Genomic DNA, 17,770 nt, shown 5'->3' with positions numbered 1-17,770 from the left:
ACACCGTCACCGCTACCATCACCACCACGTCCAGGACATAAGCGGCTTGTGACCAACTTAACTGTCATCGTGCTCCCTTTGGGGCTGCTCCGAGAGCCTGCAATTAAAATGCTCACTTGGGCACCATAAATGATAAATGAAAGCGGCACTTGGACGCACGCGGCATGTGTCCTACCGATAAAGAGGTGGCTCCCAGAGAGATACTCACCCGGCCACAGAGTTTTCCTCCAACCAAAAGCACAGCTTTAAGTTTTACTTTTGTTTTTTATTTTGCAGCAACCTTAGGAAGTTCAATTGAAACACCAATGGACTAGCGTCCGAGTTAGTTACGATTACGATTACGATTACGATTACGATTAGGATCATAGTTACATGTAGGTAAAAAAAATACTCCCCTTACAAAAAAAAAACACACACATAATGCTATATATGTTACATATTTACACCGCTTTTCCGCTCCGGTGTCACCGCCAGCTTATAGCTGCGGACTATCAGCGGCAGCAGCGGCACTATTCGTATGCACCACCGAGTTCAGGAGCTCGTGGCGGGAGCGACTTCGCCAGGTGCCCAGGCCAGGATTGAGACTGTTATTCACATTGGTGTTTGGATTGTAACCCGCCTGGCTGGCGGATAGAGCTGCTCCGGTTCCAGTTCCTCCTCCACCTCCACCGCGACGCCAGGGCAAACCCTTAAAGGTATCCACAAAGGCCCGCCGAAAGCTGGCATTCATGAAGCAATACGTAATGGGATTGCAGCAGCTGGAGGAGTAGGCCAGCAGCTGCAAGAAACTGATGGCCGTATAGTCCACATACTCGTAAACCACCGGTCCAATGAGCATGGTCATCGTGTTGATCACATACAGCGGCGTCCAGCAGATGAAGAACTCCAAGACCAGAACGAATAGCATCTTCACCACGCGCTTCTTGCTCTCCAGAGTCTTGGCCTCGTTGGATCTGTGAGGGATTATATAGATCGTAGTTCGAACCTAAAACCTCTCACCTGGCCTGGCTGCTCTGCTTACCTGCGTAAAGCTGCATCATGAACGCGTATGCTTGGCGAAGAGGTCTTGGCCAGTGTAACCACCGTGGAAGATGCCGCCGCTCTCGTTGTCAATGTTGTCGTTGCCATATTCGTTGTCACTGTTGCTCCAGCGGAAGCGGAAGGAGTGCCATTATTGTTGTTACTGTTCTCTGTGTGTGGAACATGTTTTGGTCATGAAAAGTGAATTCAAATGAAAAGGAGGGGTGCTTAGAACCCACCGTTATAGACTGCCAGCACCAGGATGCAGCTACTGCTGCTGCCAGCACCAGCACCAGGACCAAGACCACTACCAGAACCGGAGCCAGGACCTGTTGTTGTGATGCCACCGGAAGAGCCAGTTCCGGTGCTGGCCTGCTGCAACTGGATGCGGTTGCTGTCTTTGGCCATGCCCACATATAGGGTGCGGGTGATGAGGATATAGGCAACGCAGAGGACCAGCAGGGGCAGGACTAGCAGCAGGAAGTCCAGCAGGATGTTGTAGAAGCGCTCATAGCCCTGGTCAGGCCATGTTTCACGGCACTTGCAGTAGCCTGAAGTTAAAGAGATTCGAGGGATAAAGGAAAAAGGATAAAGAATGGAGGATGGAGAATGGAGAATGGAGGATGGAGAATGGAGGAGAATGAGCACTCACCTGGCCGACTGGTGGGTATCAATTGACTAAAAACCGCTATGGGTGTCATGCAGAGTATTCCGCCCAGCCAAATGAAACCGATGATCTTGTAGGCATGGCTGATCGTCTGCCAGGAGCGAGACCTCAATGGATGACAGATGGCATAGTAACGCTCGCAGGATATGGCCACCAAAGTCCACGAGGACACGGCCACCGAGGCAGCTGCAAGGAATGGGATACAAAATCTTAGACACGAAAACCTTATGTTGCTCCTCCCATTTCCCGTGTCAAATCGCTTTCATTAGAAGACTCTTTCCGCCCGCCACTCGTTGCATTTTAATTACGCAATTTGCATATTAAAGCACCATCTACCCACCGTCTACCCCCTGCTGTGCTCCTTTTGCTCCTTGTATGTGGCAAACAGGACACGTTGCAATTTGTACAAGCTGCAATTAAACAATTCCCCCGACACTCCTTCGCACCCATTGCGTCCTTGAGGTCGGTGCCATAACCTATTAGGGGATGCCCTCCCACAAAGCGTTGTGTCTACCGCACAAGAGGCTACACTTGAAATAAAAATTATTATAAATTGTAGTTGAATTTCGGAAGTTTTGAAAATTTTTAAAATATATTTTTTTAATTATTTTATTACTTTTTTTGTTTAATTTGAAGAAATTTTTAATAAATATTGAAAAAATATAGATTTATCTTTAAATTAAAATACATAAAAAAATACATACAAAAAATACATTAAAAAAAATACATACAAAAAATACATTAAAAAAAATACATTAAAAAAAATACATTAAAAAAAATACATAAAAAATACATAAAAAAAATACATAAAAAAAATACATAAAAAAAATACATAAAAAAAATACATTTAAAAAAATACATTAAAAAAAATAACTTAAAAAAAAATACAAAATAAAAAATATTAAAATATCATTTTAACATTAAAAAGAAATATTATTTTTGAAAATTTTTAAATAGCAAAAACTTGACATATAAAATATTGAAAAATATTTCCCAACTAAATCTCCTAGTGCAGTCACCCAACTGGCAAATATCGATGGGCTTCATGTGCAAACTGTGGCTGTGACGGCATTTGGACAATGGAAACAATGGCAGCCGTGTCCCGGGGGCTGCTGAGGGAGAAGGGGGGAGTCGCATTTGTTGAGTTAACCCCGAAACCAAAAATGGAAGTTTTACTTTGTTTACTTTTGATTGACGGCACGAAGAAGGGAATGGCATAAGCTTTAACTTGAAACAAATGCCACCTCCTGGCTCACCAGCTTTTTAAGGTGTTTCAGAGTGTTTGTTTGATTTTGACTTTAAGGCTTTTCCTGGCGCCCTAGTCTAAGCAGTTTGATTGATTCGCGCGTCTCGACAACTAAATCATTTCGAAATGCCAATACAATTTGTACGCGAAAGCCCAGAGAGCATGTGGGTGATGCGAGTGGTGGCCACCGCCCCCTGCCCTCCTCTTACCCTTAATTCAATTGGCAAATGCAAAACTGACAGCAAATAAAGCAGCATTGGCAGCGGCAAATGACGAACCCAAATTGAATTTGATGCCCACTCCACCACCACCCCCTCCTCCCTTTCGACCAAGCAAGCTGTTTTCCTTTACCCATCTTTTTTGTTGTGTGCTTTTTTTTTGGCAACTGATTGAATTTGATTTCTGTGAAGCTGGCCGGGCAGCACGCCTTTAACGGAGACGTGTTGAGCATATTACGCATACGACACGCAGTCCCCGAGAACTCGGAGCCCCGCATAAATATGCGACTCTCTGACAGGCCGGAATTTATAAGCGTCAGTTGGGTGATAAAATTTGATTGCCGCAAATAAAAGAGGGCGGAGCGTGTGTAGGAGGAGCTCCAAATGATGGAAGGACCATAAGCACAAGTTGTTTTGACCAGCGCCTTTGAGAAGGGTAAGGGAGCAGCCAGGCTGTTTCGTCTTCTGTGATTACAACCACATTATATACAGGCGACAGTCCTGATTAAATCAAATTTTAAATATTTTTTTTTATTTGAAAGTTAAAGCAATTAACAAAAAATGTATTATAAAATATAGATATATATTAAATTAAAAATAATGTAACTTTCAACTTATTTTGTTTAAATTTTAATCTTAAAAATATATTAATGGTTAGTCTTTAAATAAAAAATATTTTAATATTCTAAATAAATTTCATTTAAATCAAATTAAATTAAAAAAATTAAGTTAAGTTAAAATTATAATATTTTATTTTAAATTTAGATTATAATTTAATCCTTTTTTAAGGCAATTTTATCCTTTTTTTGAGCAAATTTGCTTTAGTTTATTTTCTAAAATATAAATTTGATGAAACCCTAAACCACATCTTTCGTTTAAAATATTTTTGAAAAATTGTTTTGCTAATTTAGACCTTTAAAAATGTAATTTTATATATATTTTTTAAGCTGTTTTTATTAACCTTTCTTTATCCTTGAGCTATACTAAAGTCTGTACCTGTAATTGGGAAATTCCCCGCGTCTTGAAATTAGTTTTTGCGCCATTTCACATGATTGACAACTGGCTTTACGGTGGCCGCTGGGCTCTGAGTAACTCCTGAGCTGTGTGACAGGATTGGTGATTGCACAGCTTGACACGTCGTCCTGACAGGCACACACCCACACCAATTGGTGCCTTTCTGGGGGGGAAGGGGGGGGGGGGGGGGGGGAAGAGGGGATCAACCGCTCAATTTCGAGCCACTTGGCATCGAGTGAGGCAAGAAAACACATATAAATTTCACTTGCAAATTGTGCACATTGTCAGGAATTTTGGCTGAGCAAGGAGTTTCCTCTTTGTTCTACCAAAAGGATATACAGTACAGTCATGTATAGTCATGTATAGTCATGTACAGTCATGTATAGTCATGTACAGTCATGTACAGCCGTGTAGATTCCTTCAATTCAATATCTGGCAAGGAATCCGGGGCGAAACTCATTTAAATTCAATGATTCAGCCTTACAAATGCATTCGTTTTAATGTTTAGGAGGATTTCCAGGACTCCAGGCCTTAGGGCCCCAGGCAAAGTTTGACGAGTAAAATGAAATCACAAGGAGTTTGGCCAAAAATTCTATTTAAGTTGAAAGAGAAACAAAGTTGGCTAAAACGCTCGGCGCTTGCTTTTTATCGAATTAAGTACTCTAAAGTGGCTGGCTGGCTGCTAGGGCCAAAAACTTTGCCACGGCTACTTAGCCAAAGCCAAGTGAAGGTGCTTCCCCCCTCCCCCCCTCCGCCTAACTCACTCCTTAAGGCATCTCCTCTTCAATCTTCACATGTCTGGAGCAGATTCAGCCGGGCGTCTCGGTGATATTAATATTGTTCTCAAGTGTTTCTCATTTGGTATCTATCCACTTCACGTGGGTAGCAAATGAAAGTTTGCAAAGATGGAAATGGAGAGGGAGAAGGTGGTGGAGGTGGGATGATGGAGCTGAAGCAAATGTGCATTAATTAAAAAACTTCATGCTTAACAAATCCCAGAGAGAGTGAGAGAGAGGGAGACAGAGCCAAGAAGCTGGAGAGATGAAAGTTTTCTCCAACAAAAAGCCGCCAAAGGGACAAAGTTTTTGGCATGGCCATAGCCAATGGGAGTTCCAAATGGGCAAAAGTGGATATGAATGGTAGAGATGGTTATGGGGGTGCACTGATGATGGCTAAGACTCTTGGCTAAGATATTGCCAACAGCTTTTTTTATTTAAAACAAAACAACATAACGCAAGTGCGAGCAAAGTTTTGAACTGGAGAAAACAAAAATTAGCAGAAGAAAGTGTTTGGTGATGACTAAAAACTCATCAGGCAAATTGTGCAGGCTGCCAAGGACTTGGCCAAGGCTGCTGCTGCTGCTGCTCCTGCTGCAAATCCCCAAGAGCCACGCCCCATCCTTGACTTTGGGGATATATGTGTTTACCCAAAAAAAAAAAAAAAAAAAAAACTAAAACAAACAGAAACCACGTAGAGGTGCCTTGTGCTAGGCCTGCGACATAACGGTAACGGTAGCGGAAACGGAAACGGGTAGGAGAACGCTTATATGCCACACTTTTTGCATTCCAACCCCATGTGTGGACATAACGCCCTCCCGCGTTGAACACATGTTCCGGCGCTTAGGCGGCCCAAAAACGTATCCCCAGAAATTGGTTTTTGGCGCTTAGCATTAAGTGTGACTCTGACTCTGACTCTGACTCTGTGTGTGTAAACGTGAGCAGGCAATGACCCTTTTTTTATTTTCGGCGGATCGGTATCCACAACCACCCACATATGCCAGGAGTATTAAAACGACAAAAAGGGGTCCTGGCCCAGCTTCAACTCGTTTAAGTGCAAGTATTTCGAGGCTTTTATTGCCGTTGACAAGTGTTGCACGTGGCCGCCAGGATACCTTTATCCTTTTTCCTAACTTAAAGTATTATATTTCACTTTGGAAATATTTAAATAAATGTTAGAAATATTTAAATAAATATTAAAACTATTTTTTTAAATATTTGAAATATTAAACATATGAAAATATATATTAGAAATATTTAAATAAATGTTAGAAATATTTAAGTAACTATTAGAAATATGAAAATAAACATAAAAAATATTTAAATAGATATTATAAATATTTAAATAAATATTAGAAATAGTTAAATATTTTCCAAAAATATTTAAATAAATATTAGAAATATTTAAATAAATATAATAAATATTTAAAAAAATATTAGAAATATTTAAAAATATGTTAGAAATATTGAAATAAATATTAAAACTATTATTAAAAATATTTGAAATATTAAAAAAAAATATTATCAATATGAAAATGAATATTAGAAAGACTTAAATATTTACTAAAAATATTTAAATAAATATTAGAAATATTTAAATAGATATTAAAAATATTCAAATATTATAAATATTTAAATAAATATTATAAATATTTAAATAAATATTATAAAAATTTAAATAAATATTAGATATATTTAAGAATATGTAAGAAATATTAAAAAAATATATTTTGTAAGAAAAGCATTTCAACTATGAAAACTAGAAATATAAAAAATACTATTTAGTGGGGAAAAACATCAAGTAAAAAGTCTACTAAAACCTCTTTTGCCAAGTTAATAACTGATTTTAATTCCCTGAATTATATACTGATTACTTTATTATCATAAATAAATAAAAAGTGCTTCCTTTCCCTTATAAAGTGATTTCAATAAAAAGTTAAATATAAAAGTGAATACAAATTGCTTTTATGTGGTATTTCTTTTCTGGCTAAAAGCCTAAGCCCAACTGGCTCAATGGCTGTTTTCTTCTGGGTTTCTTTTTTTTTCCTGTTCAAGGACATTGTAAGGATGTTTTTTGCTAAGAGCAAGCACATTGGCATTGTAACCACACGCGCTTTTAAGAAAAGTCCGTAGAGGTAACGCCTACGCCTCGCTCTTTACCTTTTTTTTTTTTTGTTTGTTGTTGTATTTTTTGTATATTTATGTATTTACCAACCCAACCCCCCATTGGGGGCATTAGGAGGCAACCAGGTGGTGTCCTGCCAGATGTAATTGCAGACCTCGCCGCGACCCTTGTCATGTTTTTGCTGCATGTTGCATGCTTTTCCCGGTTGTGTAGGTGCCGCGTGCGCGAGTGTGTGTATCTGTCCTAGTTGCTGTCGGTCTATATCATTGTCCAAAGCCAACCCCCTGGCTACCCCTATTCCCACTCCCATTTCCATTTCCATCTGTGGCCATTGAAATGGTTATTTTATTTTCAGATTATGGCCAGCCTTAGTGGGGGCTTTCGTAATTTCTTGTAATTTCTAAAATTTAATAAAGAAAATTTAATTAAAATTAAAATAAATTATTAATTTATTTTAAATAATTAAATTAATACAATTTAAATTACAAAATTAATACACAATAAAATAAATAAAAATTATAATAATAAAATAAAAAATTAAAATTAAATAAAAAATTAAAATTAAATAAAAAATTTAAAATAAATAAAAAATTAAAATTAAATAAAAAATTTAAACTAAATAAAAAATTTAAATTAAATAAAAAATTTAAATTAAATAAAAAATTAAAATTAAAATTAAATTAAAAATTTTCTCCATTAAACAGAAAATAATTTAACCTTTAAGAAATTAATTTTTTATAATTCTCCTGAATCAAAGTTTGTCATATGAAATTTTCTAAAATATTTAGCTATAGCCTTAGAGAGAGCCCCTCGTGTGTGTGTCCCCCAAAAGTCGAGTACACTTTTCTAGCCTGCCTCAAATTGCGCATCCAAGTATGCTACGCACTTCCGTTTCGTTTTCCATTACATTCCGTTTTTTATGAGATTCTCTCCTCCATAAAATCTGCGCAACTGTTACTAAATGCCAAAGCAAAAGCGAAAACGATGACAAATTGAAAACGACAGCGACAGGGACAACTGACCATTCCCATTCCCATTCCTCACCAGACTTAATCCTTAGCTCCAAACTTTACGCGTTACGTTACGCAATGGGCCCACAATTCCTTGTTTACACTCCCAGTTTAGTTCGTAAGTAACATTTGGTGATGGAGGAGGGGCGCTTGGTCGCTGCTAATGCGACTCCATCATAAACATGAACAACAATGAACGGAGCACACGGTCGCCAGTGGCTACCAAAATCCCAGTTAATTGTCCCGAGCTCCTAAATTACATTTTCTGCCGGGTGTCCTTGTCCCAAAGACGGGGAGAGAGGCTGCAAATGTCTTTTTAATAGCGCTCAGCTCCATGGATCCTGCTGCGGCTCATGCTCCTGCTCCTGTTCCTGCTCCTGCTCCCCCTTCCTGTGCCTCTTTTATCTGGACTCTGCTGACAAGAGTTTGATTTGAAGTTATGTTATGGCCCGTTGGTCGTTTTGGATACAAAGTATCCCACTGCCAGACAACAATGACGGCCAATAACACATCCTAATATTATGATTGGAATTTTTCATGGACTACCAAGGTTCACGATAGATAGAGAGGCCTCCGTTGTGCGTGCCTGGGGCTTTATTTTTTTTTATAGAATACCAGGAAGTCTCAGAAATACAATCTAGCGTCAAAGGGGTACAATGTGCTCCACTTTATGGCCTAAACCCACGGATCCTACCCCAACCTAATACTTGTTGTTATGCGGAGGCACAATCTTCCTGCCCTCCAGGAGACACAGAGCCAATAAAACGATCCACATGCGACGATAATCGTAAAAAATTATTTTAATGCTTCTCGCACGAACGGAGACAGAGACAGAGACAGAGACTCGACTCATATGGCAGGAGTAAGCTACCTCCTCCTGCTCCTGCTGCTGCTGCTGCTTATGTATCTATAATTTCGACTAATTGACGACCGACCGACCCGACTTTTGACGTCACTATATGCCCTCCAATAATTGGGCCAGCTGAGCAAATATGGAGGAGAGTCGGTTCCAGAGGGACAATTCGTTATGCAAGACAGGCCATATGTGGTTAAAGAGCACACAAAGCGTTTAGCCAGGTTAAAGGTCACAACACTAGAAGCTGCCTCTGGGGATAAGATGCCAAATGCAACAAGGAGGAGCTCAAAATTAGGCACATAGACACACACTCACCTTGCGAGAACTGAAAGAGCTTGCAGAGGAACTCGCCAAAGATAAAGTTGCGCAACAGTGTGCCCACCAGGGTCACCGGCATGCAGAGCACACCCAGCAGCATGTCCGAGATGGCCAGGTTGAGCAGGAACACATTGGTGATCGTGCGCATTCGTCGGTTCTGGACCAGCGTGGATATGACCAGCAGGTTGCCCAGCACCGCAAAGAGTAGGATCACACTATAACTGGGTATCAGCCAGACGGGCATGCCTGCACCACTGCTACTGCTGCTGCTGCTGGATGCGATAGTGGGACTCACGCCCAAGGCAGTGTCCCCGAAACCATAAACCGTGCTGGTGCCAAAGGCTATGTTTGCCACCTCCGTGACCAAGTCATTCTCTAGCCTTTGGGTGGCAAAATATTCGGCGTTCGTGTCCTCAAAGGAAGTGCTGTTGCTGACGGAGATGGAGGAGCCGGTTGTGTCGTTGTAGGGACCAATGGTCAGGGAGACAATGTGTCCCGCTGCACTCGGCACATTGGCGTAGTAGTCGAGCAGCGCCCGGTAGGCGGCCGCCGTCATGGATGTCTGGTCGGCATCGCCCTCGCCATCGCCATCGCCATCGCCTTCACCGTAGCCGAACATTCCTAGCACTGGCCACAACGGCGGGTCATGTCCACCAGCAGCTGCAGGGTCACCAAAAAAAAAGTTGATATATATGGAAGAACTGAAAATAAAGTCACACCGCGAATGGAGTTCTGGTGAGGACGCTTGCGCGCAGGATTCCGTGGCAACTCCGGCAACGAACTACGGAATTCGGATTTCGGAATACGCGGACGAGGACGGGACTCCGCTTCGCCTGCTTCCGTTGCGTATAACGCGTCGTGGGCAACTGGCGATGGACGACTGGCTGCCGGAGACGCCTCCATTCGGCAGCAACATGTTGCGTAGGCGTCGTGGCGCAACTGGCGCAGACTCACCACGGCAACTTGTGGCACGCAGCATGTTGCCGGCAAACGTGTTGCCGTGCATTGCCGGGAACACAGATTGGCTATGCCGGCGGCGTTATGAGTGCATCGCCCGGCTGGTAATCAAATCACTGGCATTCCGCCAGGCAGCCTGGAAATCCGAGCACCGCTCTTGCTATTTGTACAGATGTTTGCAGCTAATTCTATCAGCCGCATTCCTGGCTTCCGGCGGAGACAATTTAACACATTTCTAGATAGTAGAGCTGGTGAATTTAATTATCAAATTATTTTCTTACCGGAATATATATATTTAGACCTTTTTATATATTTATTTATTTATGCGCGGAAAAAAAAAAATTCAAATTATTTTCCTATATAATTTAAATATTTTTAAAAATGTCAAAATAATTTTATTAAAAAAAAACACCAAATATACAAAACAAAAATTAAAAAATTATGTAAATTATTAAAAGTATTATTAAATTAAAAATTATACAGTAATGGCTTTATAGGTTGCAAATTCTATATTACCAAAAGAGAGCCTTTAAAAAATATTCCGTAAAAGGTTTGATTTTCTATTTAATTATTAATTATTAAAAATTTTAATTATTTGAAAATTATATAAATAAGAAAATGTACGCTGTTTAAAAGCAAATGTTCCAATTATGACAAACTATACTAAGTTCATAACTAGTAATTAATATTTATAAAAAATATAAAAATTACTTTATAAGTGCTATTATTTTGACCTCAACTGCGTCTCCAAAACTGAATATCCAGATATTTTCCAGTCAACTATATCTCTAGCTTTTTTGTTGTCTTCTCCCCACTACACAATGGGCCAGAACTTATTTGTCGTCATTCATAATTAATTTCGATACAAAAAAAAATTATATATATGAAAATATATTGTTAAATATATTTTTTTATATTATATTATATTTTTAAATATATTTCTTTTGTTAAAATAAATTTTAAAAAAAGTTTGAATATTAATTATTTCTAAAGTTACTAATTATTGCCACTAAAAGTGATAGTTGGCCCCATTGTGCTTCGCTTGCACTGAAAATAAAGCCAAATGCGGCAAAGCGTCGCTCCTCATTGCTCTCTTTCGCTCTCTCCCCCATGTTGCGGTCTCTGTCTGCCCCAGTGCACTTATGTGGGGCCTCTGCCGAAAGATGTCTGCCTCTCGCTCGCACGCACCGCGACTGCGCTGCCGACTTCGGCAGTCTCCACTTCGTTGGAGTTGCAGACGCCGGCAGATCCACATTCGTGAAATACAACTCGTGCTGCTCGGTCCCGTTGCTGTTGTGTCGCCGCTCTTGCTGAGATCTGAGTTCTGGACTCCACCTCCTTGTTCCCCCCCGGTGTGTGTTTGCATTTTTTTTTGCCGTTGTACACTTTTGTTTTCGCTGTCACCCCTTGCCACATACCCGGCACTTGTGTTAAACTCGCTCGCCAACCCTCCCCCCGGCTCCGACTCTGATCCGTGCCGCGCCGCGCCGTTTTGGGGATTCATTGAACCTCGCTCTCGCGATCCCGCATCCCAGCATCCGAGCGTCCCGTCTTCACCGCATCCAGCATGTCGGACGGCATTGAGGTCGAGCAAATTGTGGAGAGCAAGCCGCGCAGGGTGAGTACCAATGTCTGCCTCCTCCTTCTTCTCATCGTCCTGCAGCCTGCATCTCCCCCACATGCAAGCTGAATAAGTTATTCAGAATAAGTTTATGTGCTGAAGTCAACGAACTCTTCAATACATGAATTAACAATGTCCTTAGTTTGATTTGAAATGACATATTAATATTGATTAAAATTTCTTAAAATACCAAATAAGGACTTGAACACCTATAGTTCACACATTCTTTTTGTGATAAGAGATAAGATTACAAATTCGATAAGGAAATGTCCCCCCACTTCGTAAACGAAGCCTCGCATAAACGCAGTATGTATACACACAAAGAAGGGAATAAGTCGGAGGGGACAGCCGAAAATTAAGAATTAAAAAAGATTCAAAGAGAGCAACAGAGAGGGACAGTGAGAGAGAGGCTGGAGCTGAGTGGAGTTCTGGAGTTCCTCTCCTTTGCTGCATGCGTGTGTGTGTCTGTGTGTATCTGCATCTGTGGGCATGCGTGAGTGTCTGAACGAAACCGAAACCCAAACCAGAACCGGCCCTGGACGAAGGACAGGCAATGTAAGGTGGGGAAAGAGGGGTGGGCGGGTGCCCAGTGGCGTTTTAAACTACATGCGGGGGCGGATGCGCAGCGCCCACGACGAGCGTACTGAGTGTATCAAGTTCAAGTGCGTCGCCGCCGCCGCCGCACTTGTTCGTTCTTGGTCTCGACGCCTCTCCTCGCCACCGATCCGCTGGTGATCCAAACATTGCGGTTTTCTGTCGCCCTGGCAACCCCGTATTCCTTTCCAGATAACGCCGCATTTTGTGCTGTCAAAAAGCGACGCTGAAAATGGAAATGGCAGCAGAAGCAGAAGCAGAAACAGAAGAGTGGAGGCGGAAGCAGAATGCGCTATCTCTTGGGGGGTTCAGCTGATCCCCAGATTCATGTGACTGCACCGCAGTTTAGTGCGGGCCCATAAACCTAATCTCTGACGTTGGCGAGGGGGGGGGGGGGAGACCATTAGCTATAGATTGGCCTGGCCAATAAATAGCCTCTTTGTCAGAATTAAATTATGAGCTTTAGTGGATTGATCCTCCTGCTCCTCCCTGCTACCCAACAAAGCGCTTCCTGACGTGCCACTTTTGGCCCGATTCATCGTCGTCGTCGTCGTCGTCGTCGTCACCTTCATCGCAGCATGATTCACTCGCACACAGCACAGCCCCATCCATGTGTCCCAACCCCATTCGCATCCGCTGCCCCTGGCCGTGCATCTGGTCGTCTGCGTCTGGGGCGTGAGCATGAGTAAGTTGGACACAGCGACCGACAACAGTTTGCTCCTTTGTTTCCAACATCGGCAAGCGGAGGAGCACCCAGGCAGGGAGCGGCAGGGAGGAGACTACGAAAAAAGAACAGGCGGCAGGCAGGCAAAGGCGATGAACTCTTGGGCATTATTTTTTTGGTTACTAACTAATATTTAGCAGGGAATCAGAAACTAATGGAGTAGAAGACGAATTCCGGATTATGCCTAAGCCTTTCCTCGGTTCTTTTTTGTTTGCAGCTCCCTTATCTTTAATATGTACATTAGTCAACATAAAATCACTCCAGTTAATCAAACAGTTCAGATATATATATTATATGTATTGTGTGTGCTATGTAATTCCAGGAATTTCTTTACCCTGCCAACATGGAGTTACGTTTCTGCTGCACCTGACTCCGCTCGCTACAAAAATATATATACTTATATATATATATTTTTTTTTTCTTATTTTATTTTATTTCTTGTTTGTTTTTTGTATTATTCATTCCATTTATTATTCGACTACGGCTTCGGTTTCAGTTTCGTTTTCGTCGGCAGGTTTATTTGCAGTATGCTTGGCTACGCTTTAGCGCTGCTATATTGCTCCAACGGAGCTGATATTGATGGATACGAAAATATCCACATATTAATGCAGTGAGCTAGCTGTATGGATGCAACACACATGTGCGCATATATGGCTCATTACGTACATGTCTATCGGACATGGTCGCATGCCATTTCCAGTCGGAATGCGCTGGCAAATGATCAAATTAGATCCGACACCAGCCCAGGGTTCCGTATGAATAATCCCCTCCCCCCCCCCCCCCCCCCCCCCCCCCCCACCCCCCCCCCACCCCCCCCCCAGCCAGGAGGAGGAGAGCAAATGCTGGGGAACAAGGTTCCCTATGCTTGATATACCATACATACATACATTCATATTTCATATTTCCGGTGACTTGTAACTGTTCCAAGGAAAGCCAGCCAATATATGGAAGCGATTCTCGCCCAGATTCCAGCTCAACGCGAGTCATGACGATAACCAATAATCAATTATGGAAGTGCCACTGTTTATCGCTCCCTATATGGACTCCGGGGTGAAAAAATGCTACACAGCAAAGAAATAATATATGATATGCACTTTAAGTGGGCATCATATTGTCGAAATTTTGATATTGAAGTGCAGAGACTAGACTATCAGACGTATAATTACTCTATATATTGTCAAGACTCTTTCTCTGTGAATTATAATCAAACTATAATATACAGTCTTGGTTTTAAAGTTGTCATATCAGACACCTATAGATTAGTTTTTAGGGTTTATATTATATTGACTACCAAGTCTTGCAAGATAATGCTGTATTTAATACCCTCTTTAATACCCCATTTTCTCTCTGTGTGATGACACTCGGAGTGTGACACACACTCTCGCTTTTCCCAAGAACGCAAATAACTGCCGCAGGAACCTCTCCTCTAGAGACCCACCTCCAGGCGCGATCTAATGGCCTGGCTGTGACTAAGCAGCAACACCCAGCCTCAAGCGGATTTTTATGGTGTGTAAAATTGGAACAACCCAGACCGAGATTGCCAGATTACTTGAATTGCTCGATTTACTTGGCACTAATTGCACAGACCCAGTACCAGTCCCAGTCCCAGTCCCAGACCTTTCTGCCTATCCAACGGCGGCGGCAAACAAGCAATCAGTGCCATCGGGCGGGTCCAAGAACTTTCCGTAATAAATCAATTTCGAGGCGGCTCTTCCCCTTATCAGGGCGACATAGATATTACGTCAACTCGGGTCCGCACCCCCGCCGAAGAGGACCCTGGAAGAGTAGTCCTCGCTATCTTTGTGGCCAGATCTAGCCTAGGCGCAGTCGCATCCGAACTGACGTGATCTAATTTGTTGTGTTGCCGCTTCGCAAAGATACGGCCTGTGTATGAAGGTGGTGTCTTATCGGGCTTATCGGACTGTAGAGTTGCTAATTTTAGCCAGAACCACTCGCACACTGTACGTACATTCAGGGGCCAGAGGAGTATCTGCCCTCCGGGTAGCAGTGCCAAATCATTAGTCACCAATTCCAGCAAACTGGCCAGGTAGATGCAACGGTTTCTGCTCTTGATCGTTGATCGGTTCTTCATTTAGCTTTCAGGCCATCCGCTGTCTAGATTTTCTTTTTATTTTTTGGCACAATTTGAGTTCGCATTTCGCATTCGCTTATGTTGACTAATTAATTCAGACAAAAAAATATGTAAAAAAAAAAATGACAACAAAACGGGAGCTTCCAAGCTGTTCTACGGCAGCGACCCGGTCAATTTCTCAGAGTCGCGTCGTGAAAGTCGTCGCCCAATTCATTTCTGGGCTTAATTGTTTGGCTTTTGATATTTTCGTCGTCAGGGCGCCCTCTTCTACTCTTCTAAATCGCTTTGCGGCTTTTCTAATTGATTTTTCTCACAAGACGATGCCGTACAACGGTCATTGAACGCATTATAGAGCATAGCTCCAGCTTCAGCTCCCGCTCGATCTCGTATCTGTATCTGTATCCGCATCTATTTTTACTCCGTCCTCCCGAACTCCCCAAGCTTGCGTAGGCATCTCTCTCTTTGTTTGCTCTCTCCCCGAAATTCAACGACCACAAGTCACTTATCAAATCTGTGACCTGCTTTCTGCCGGTTGCTGATTGAAAATTGTCACGCGTAAATTGCTTTCAATAAAGCGATCCGCTTAAGACAATAAGAGGAGAGTGTCCACAGCCAAGAGCTGCAGCTGCAGACACCAAAAAAAAAAAACAGAGGGGGCACTTAAGCCGCTGTGTATTAAGGGCATCGATCCCGAAATTGCTTCCCCAAAAATGTTTATAGAACTGATAATAGGATAAGATCGATTGTGAGTAATTTTATATATTAATTAGTGATTTCAGGGTATTATTAAAAGGCTTTCCAAAATCTCAAATATATAACCAATGGAACCATTCATGTGGAATACTCATTACTTTCGTGTGCAATTAAACGCCTTACGTTATATTAGCCAACACTAAATGCCAAGCAAATAGCCATTTCGTTCCGTCTTTGGATCCCACCGTGTGGAGATTCCAGGTAATCCAAATGCAGTGGCGTGCCTTGGACACGGAAACAAAGCCAATTGAGTGAAATAAATTCAAAATCAAAGTAAAAAAAAAAAACGAAAAAGGAAAACAAAAACGAAAACGAAAGTCTTCTCCTCCGGATTGTGGGGGGGCTGACTCATGGCGCCATCAAGAGCACACTTGGCCAGTGGCCTGAGTGCGCAGGCGCGCCTCGTGCTACCTCCGCTTACCCAGCAGCTCCCAGTGCCATGCGTGGTCAGCTCGGTTTGGCGGGGGCGTTGGCAATGGTCGATTCGCTTGGCCTCCCTTCCGCCGACTCAAAACATATACTACTTTGGACTGCTGATTAATCTCTCTCCTTGCACTCCCCTCTCTCTTTTTCACCAGATGCCGCTGGCCACGTCGCTGGACAAGGACTCGATACGCGAGGCCTACGAGGATGTACGCTCTGATCTCACAGACACCGAGTGGGCGGTGTTCAAGTTTGATGGGCCCCAGATCGTTGTCCATGATCGGGGACAGTGCTTTGAGCAGTTCCGTCAGCTGTTTGGCGATGCGGAACGTGCCTTTGGCTATATCCGCATACAGATGGGTGATGAGATGTCCAAGCGCAAGAAGTTCATCTTTCTGACGTGGATCGGACAGGAAGTGGGCGTCATTCAGCGGGCCAAGATGTCCACGGACAAGGCGCTTATCAAGGATGTGCTTAATGTGCGTTGGATTTTTATTTTACATCAAATTTAAACCATAATCTATTATTGAATTTTTGATTTATCATTTAGAACTTTGCTGTGGAGCTGCAGGCTGGCGTTGAGGCGGAACTGGATATTGAACTCTTCCGGGAGGCATTGAATCGTGCCGGCGGTGCCAACTATGGCACGGGAATCCGGGATAACTAACTTGCTAACGTCCTCCCACTTAATGGCCTCCAGTTACTTTTATATTATAAACTTTTTTTTTGCATCTCTCAACCGCTTACCAAAACCAGCTCCTTTCTTATTAATTATTATGAATTAATTTTATGAAATCTTAAAAAGTGTACATTTATGTAAAATTATACAAGCGATTGTAACATCAACTTGGGTGTAATTTACTTTAATGGCTTAGGAAAAAGCCCAAGAGAAGAGCGGTTCCAATAAGGTAAAAGAAAATCTTATAAGGTATTTACCCTAATTGTACTTTTCCCAAAAAAAAAAAAAATCTACTTAATGCTGTAAATCTCACAGCGATAAACCGCAACGTTTCCAACTTTAGAAAACTTGAATACTAATAGTCAAAAAAGTAACCCCTACCTTCACTTTTTGATCCTTCGATTTGCTTGCTTATCCAACAATTATTTTCAATATGTCAACGCCTTTCTCCATCTCCTCTTCGTTTTCTATGAATTTGCAATGAGATATTCCATAATATCATTCAATGTAGTACATATGTCGTCTCCATCTTCTTAATTTTCTTTTTGTTAAAAATAGAAATTAAAATATAAAGTAAATTAAAACCAATTAATTCAAGAAATAGTTCAATTATCTTAACCTTACCACCTCATGTCAGTCATGGCGTCCTTAAAAAAATATATATATTCCTCGAAATA

At 41.8% G+C, this 17,770-nt stretch overlaps 2 protein-coding genes across 3 annotated transcripts; one reads left to right on the top strand and one right to left on the bottom strand.

Moving 5' to 3' along the window:
* Window positions 1-377: 377 nt before the first annotated feature.
* CCKLR-17D3 (Cholecystokinin-like receptor at 17D3) lies at window positions 378-10,115 on the bottom strand. 2 transcript variants are annotated; one of them, XM_017178544.3, is made up of 5 exons: window positions 9,248-10,115; window positions 1,673-1,873; window positions 1,260-1,571; window positions 1,022-1,190; window positions 378-953 (listed from the first exon to the last, which is right to left on the bottom strand). In XM_017178544.3, exons 1-5 carry the CDS (start codon window positions 9,867-9,869, stop codon window positions 476-478), a joined length of 1,782 nt encoding a protein of 593 aa, XP_017034033.1. In that variant the 5' UTR covers window positions 9,870-10,115; the 3' UTR covers window positions 378-475. The 2 variants fall into 2 exon arrangements, with proteins under 2 accessions (XP_017034033.1, XP_070144030.1); XM_070287929.1 differs by lacking the exon at window positions 9,248-10,115 and adding an exon at window positions 8,111-8,230 and having other exon boundaries at window positions 382-953.
* A 1,336-nt stretch (window positions 10,116-11,451) lies between these two features.
* On the top strand, window positions 11,452-17,260 carry LOC108082939 (coactosin-like protein). The gene is made up of 3 exons (XM_017178546.3): window positions 11,452-11,825; window positions 16,570-16,893; window positions 16,965-17,260. Exons 1-3 carry the CDS (start codon window positions 11,775-11,777, stop codon window positions 17,079-17,081), a joined length of 492 nt encoding a protein of 163 aa, XP_017034035.1. The 5' UTR covers window positions 11,452-11,774; the 3' UTR covers window positions 17,082-17,260.
* Window positions 17,261-17,770: the final 510 nt, after the last annotated feature.

This window comes from Drosophila kikkawai, chromosome X (assembly GCF_030179895.1).
Source record: "Drosophila kikkawai strain 14028-0561.14 chromosome X, DkikHiC1v2, whole genome shotgun sequence".
NCBI classification, from domain to species: domain Eukaryota; kingdom Metazoa; phylum Arthropoda; class Insecta; order Diptera; family Drosophilidae; genus Drosophila; species Drosophila kikkawai.
Note: the sequence above shows the minus strand (reverse complement) of the source record. Positions and strands in the feature narration are given on the sequence as shown.